Source organism: Sinocyclocheilus rhinocerous, unplaced genomic scaffold, assembly GCF_001515625.1.
Source record: "Sinocyclocheilus rhinocerous isolate Xijiao unplaced genomic scaffold, SAMN03320098_v1.1 scaffold57, whole genome shotgun sequence".
Classification (NCBI taxonomy): Eukaryota; Metazoa; Chordata; class Actinopteri; order Cypriniformes; family Cyprinidae; genus Sinocyclocheilus; species Sinocyclocheilus rhinocerous.
Genome location: NW_015652130.1, coordinates 149,804 through 155,088, shown reverse-complemented (window position 1 = coordinate 155,088; position 5,285 = coordinate 149,804). Strand labels below are relative to the sequence as shown.

The following is a 5,285-nucleotide window of genomic DNA, read 5'->3' as shown; positions in this document are numbered from 1 at the left end:
TACTCCGTTTCCGGTGAATGAGGGCTTATGGGAGTTGAAGTTGTACAATTCAGTAATAATTTATCTGTTCTAATGTAACGTCGCTAAACTTTTTTAAAGCCTTATTCGAAAAAAATATTTCGAAGCCATTACACATATCATTAACCATTACAGGTTATAGAGGTACGTTAACTTAAACGCAATCAAATGAACTGCTATTTCATATTTGCATAACGACACGATGAGGGCTAATGAAATCGTTTAATATAATGTCACAACATTGGAACTAACAGTTTCAGACTGAAAAGCAAGTAAGTTACGTTGTTAAAGCATCATGCTAACACAATACGTTTGCGTTTGGCTAGTCAGTATATAAATGTGATGAAATCAAACTACATGTCAAATACACCGTTGTGTGAAAGTGATACACATGATAATCATTTCCAACTACTTTTTTGAGTACTCAGATATTTATTAACAAGAAGGCAAGGTATTGCTTTATTCATCTCATAAACCTGCCCTCATAAAAGAAGGCTAACGTGCTAACTTTAGCTTTCAATCAAGACATTTTCCCAATATCAATGGACGAAGTAAACAACGTTTTTTTGTTAATCTTGATTTTACAAAACGCTACAAATAACAGAGGCATATTCCTCCAATTTAATGTCTGTAAAGCCGTTTTAAGACGTCTCACCTAGATTGTAGAGATCTGTTCGCAGGTTCTTTTCTGGGTTTCCCGACAAGAAGAGTCGGAAAAGTACATACTCCGTTTCCGGTGAACGAGGGCTTATGGGAGTTGAAGTTTTACAATTCAGTAAACAAAAATTAGTTAAGTTACCATATTAAAGACTAAATGTAATTAAAATCTCTGCCAAAAATATTATAAATGTATTATAAATAAAAGTATTACATGTAATATGGATTTTTACTGCAGCCATAATGCGTTAAGCCAATACACAGTCACTGTAAACAATATAGCAATTGCAGTTCTTCAGGGGGCATATAGATAAGGACTTGTTTAAATGTTAAAATGTTGTTTAAATTTAGTACTAGACCAGAAATAAGAAACACCATGGAAACATACACTGTCCAAAAAACATTTATTCTGCATATCGAGTAACAAAATACAGAAGCCACAAACAGTGACAAACACATTAGGCTGAGCTGATACATGAAAATGATGAATCACACATTTTACTCTGAATTTGCACAATCACTTGTTTTTTCTGCTCTGTCTTCTATGAAAACTTTTCTCAGAAAATATATTTCAGTGTTTACAGAGCCTGCCGTCAGTGCATAAAGAGGAAAACACAGGCTAAAACAGGAAAAAATTATGGTTTTCAGTTGAGGTCAAACTAATGCACACAGAGGTCAAAATGCACGTCTGTATAGTTCCTTTTACATTACTGAGATAATACTACCAGATAAAACTCAGTGAAGCTATATACAATGGGGAGTATATTTAGCAAATGCTTAAAAATAAACATGTGACCATGCCAAAGACAATCAATTCAAACAAACAATAAACAACAAATAACTATGCCATAATGGACATGAGCTACAGCAGGATTTGCAGTTCAAGGACATTTTGATTCCTCTCTCTCCACATGGACAGTAAAAATAAGGTCTAGGTTTTAGGCAGAATACAATAACTGAACATTATATACAGCTATAAGATCGAATACGCAAACAACCATCGAGAGCAAATTGCTTGGCTACCTGTATGAAATATGGCAGGAACATCTTATCACCTGTATAGCAGTTTCACAGTATTACAGCAATATTCATATTGCTTTGTTTGTACTGCACATCAACAGAACATTTGGAAACCCTTAGGCCTCAACGTATCAGACTTAATGAAAACAGATGTATTCTATATAAAATGCAGTGCTCATTAGAATGAGGATATAAGGACAGATTGAATAAAAAGAGCTACATAATTTCTTGTAAGATTGTACAGCAAAAGAAAAAGAAACATGATTCAGCAGTACAAAAACATTGAGTAATATTATATTGATATGATGATAGTATTGACAAAAACATAATGACTTGTACATCAATGAAGTACAGCAGCCGTTTTAGTTGCTGGTTAGCCAATATTATGACACAAAATATTAATATGAATTGTAATTCAGCAGCTGGGCTCTTCTGGATACATGAAATTCTACATTAAAGTCCAACCATTCTTTTTATGCAGACATATAATATTCTGATGTGTTAATTGTCCTTTTGTTTGTTTGTTTGTGTTTGTTAATTATCTTATTTAATGGCTTTAAGATTCATATTTTGAGGTTGTATTGTTTTTTAAATGCAATGTGGAAAAAAAAAGAAAATATCAGTTTGCCACTTGCAATTTTTAGGTATGCAATAAATACAACTGAAAATATTTGAACCACATAAACTTTTAATGAAATGTTTTAAAGTAAATCTAAGAACTAAATTAATAAGCTTCATCCGGGTAATGGATCTTATTTAGTATAATACCCTTAAAAAGATGGTAGCAAAGGTTTGATGAGGATTTTTTAAATTGGTTTGAATTAACCATGGAAATTAAATGACGGAGTATTACTTCAGAATAACAAATAATATTTCTTTGATAAAGCTATTTAAGAAAATACAGATAAAACTACTATGGGACTGGGATTTACTTTTTAAAGTCTTCCTAGATTACAGCATTTTGCACAAATGAAATGGTGATCAAGCTTTTAAACACAATTGAACTTTGCTCCACCATTAGATTTCTATATGAATTTATATGTAGTGTGTAGGTGCTGCTCTATTTGCCACTATATTTGCCCGAATGTCATCCGCCATTCTATTCCTCCCTAGTCTCCTCACTACGCTGCTGGGATGTCAGTATCTCTCCATTACACCGTGTTGGAGCCGAGGCCTCCTGCGTCTGGGCCTCAGGGTGATCCAGGGTGGTGCGGGGAGGCATTGGTGTGGCAGCCAGGGGAACAGGGGTGGTGCTGGGGGTAACAGGTCCTCCAGAGGCTCCCATTGCAGGACTAGAGGCTCCAGAGTCACTCTGATCTGGAGCCCTGAGTCTCTTCATCATGGTGGTCACACGAACAGCTTTCTGGATAACAAATAATAATAATATTTTAATGTAATACGTTTAACTAAAAATAATACATATATTTTTTAATTATTCAAAAAATGTTTGGTTTTTTTAAATGATGAATTTAAATGATTAATAAATGAATACATTTTAGTCCACAACTTATTGAAATTTGGCACAAATGAGGTTACAGTAGAAAGATTTTGTAATGTTTAAAAAAATGGCTTGAGGCTCCACTCAAGCCGATTTAATATTTAGATTTATATTAATCATTATTTTAAAAATATTTTACACATTTTTTATAGTAATTTTTTTTTTTTTAATGTAATTCAGGAATGAAGAAAGGGGTGTGTTTTTAATTCATTATCCGTATTATTTCTATATTATTATTATTGTATAACTAGTTTTACATCATTGACACTAATATATTATAATTATATCAGTATATTTATATTAATAAAAAGTAAAGTACAGATACTCAAAAAGTGTACTTAAGTACAATACTCAAGTAAATGTACTTAGTTACTGTCCGCCTCTGGCCCCAAGTCACCTTTAGGTTTCTGTGAACGATGTGAAAAGAGTGCAGGTAAGCCACAGCCTCAAGCACCTGCCGGATCACATTGCTGGTGTCACGTTCTGAGTAGTAGCCCTGGTCTAAGATCCAGTCGAACACCTCCCTTCCTGTGGCCCTGAAGTAAAAAACATGAAAGACAGTCAAGCCAAATATTCATGTGAGAGTCAAAATTGTCCTTGTAATATAATGACTGTACAAAAATCTTTTTAGTTTATAGAAAGAAATGATCAAGAAGCACATGCAAATGCATCTTTACGTAAAAAAAAATTCAAATCATTTGCAGCTTGAAAACCCCAGTAGCCACTGAATTTTTTAATGTACTTTTTTTATTTGCCTAATCTGTTGACTGGACTTCTCCAATATTAACAGGATAAAGATACAGAAGAATAAAAAAATATTGTCTCCACTACAACCCAATCTCAATAAATAAATAATCCACTTTATTACAGGCAAAATAGTATATTCTATATTCCACATCCCTATCCATCTTGAAGAAAAAAAGAAACAACTAAGGGTGTGTAAATAATAACAGGATTTTTATTTTGATTCAATTTTAAATCTTAACACAATAAATGCAAAAAGTATCCATTCACAGTCTTGTACTTTCTTATTCACTCTCACATACGAAAATCTCAAAGCACTTACAGCTCCAGAAAGAGGAAGTACTCTTTTCTCGTCTCAAAGACATCTACCAGCTGGAGGATGTTATGATGCTTCACCCTGCGGGGAGAGACAGAGAGAAAGCAAGAGAGAAACTGTGACACTGTGAAAGGAAGCAGAGTAGAAAGTGAAAAGAAATCATGACTATTTGCAAAAATAAAATCATTTGCATGGTAAAGAGTCGACTGCATTCTGCTACTCTTGTTAAACAAATTTCAACACTGAGCACCATCTGCAAGCACCTTTCTTTGCTAAAATGTGGATCGTATAAATAACCTGCACGGAAAACGTACATTTTCAAGATGAGGATCTCGTTTTTGGCTGCTTTTCGTACTTTTCTTCCATCTTTCTTCAGGAACTTTTTACAGGTGTACATTTTCAGTGTGTTCTTGTCCTTTGCCCTGAAGATTTCACAAAACTCCTCCCTGTTAATGAAGACGATAAAAACACATATACAGTGCTGTTCAGTCAACATCGAAAATCTGGGATTTAGAATCTAATTTACACGTAGAAAAAAAGTATATATTAAAATTAGAAAATTTAGGAGCATATATTTTGCACAAAAAGACTACTATAAACAAGAGCAAAACAAAAGGTAGCCATAACCATAGATTGGCACTCACGATTTCACTACCTGTCCCAGGTCATACTTATCGGTGACCTCTGAAGGACTGTTGTAGTCCTTCTTCTCTCCCAGAGTCAAACAGCCAAATGGCATGGCTGCTCCTATACCCTAGAAAGCAAACACAAAAAAAGATATTTAATGGTCCTTCAAAAGTCATGTTATGGAAATGGATGATATGGACATCTCAAACCATGACATTTATTGAGGAGAGGGGTGCTATTAATTCTCTAAGCAACTGAGCTTATGATTTTTGTTTGGTTGCTGACAGATTTATATTAAAGGAGGGACCCAAGCTATATCTAGGGACCAGAATAAAATTTGTGCCAGTAATAAAAAAAACCACACCAAAATACTCTTAGCAACCATTCTAAATAACGTATACATGG

At 33.9% G+C, this 5,285-nt stretch overlaps 1 protein-coding gene across 1 annotated transcript in view; it reads right to left on the bottom strand.

Annotated features, from left to right (window-relative positions):
* Positions 1-1,125: 1,125 nt before the first annotated feature.
* LOC107713472 (caM kinase-like vesicle-associated protein) overlaps positions 1,126-5,285 on the bottom strand; it is a 21,417-nt gene continuing 17,257 nt past the window's right edge. Inside the window, exons 2-6 of the mRNA XM_016518986.1 lie at positions 4,898-5,007; positions 4,568-4,699; positions 4,260-4,334; positions 3,567-3,729; positions 1,126-3,058 (exon numbers count right to left, since the gene is read on the bottom strand). Of these exons, the coding sequence (XP_016374472.1) occupies positions 2,795-3,058; positions 3,567-3,729; positions 4,260-4,334; positions 4,568-4,699; positions 4,898-4,992 (729 nt within the window). The 5' untranslated portion in view covers positions 4,993-5,007 and the 3' untranslated portion in view covers positions 1,126-2,794. The remainder of the gene's footprint in view (positions 3,059-3,566; positions 3,730-4,259; positions 4,335-4,567; positions 4,700-4,897; positions 5,008-5,285) is intronic.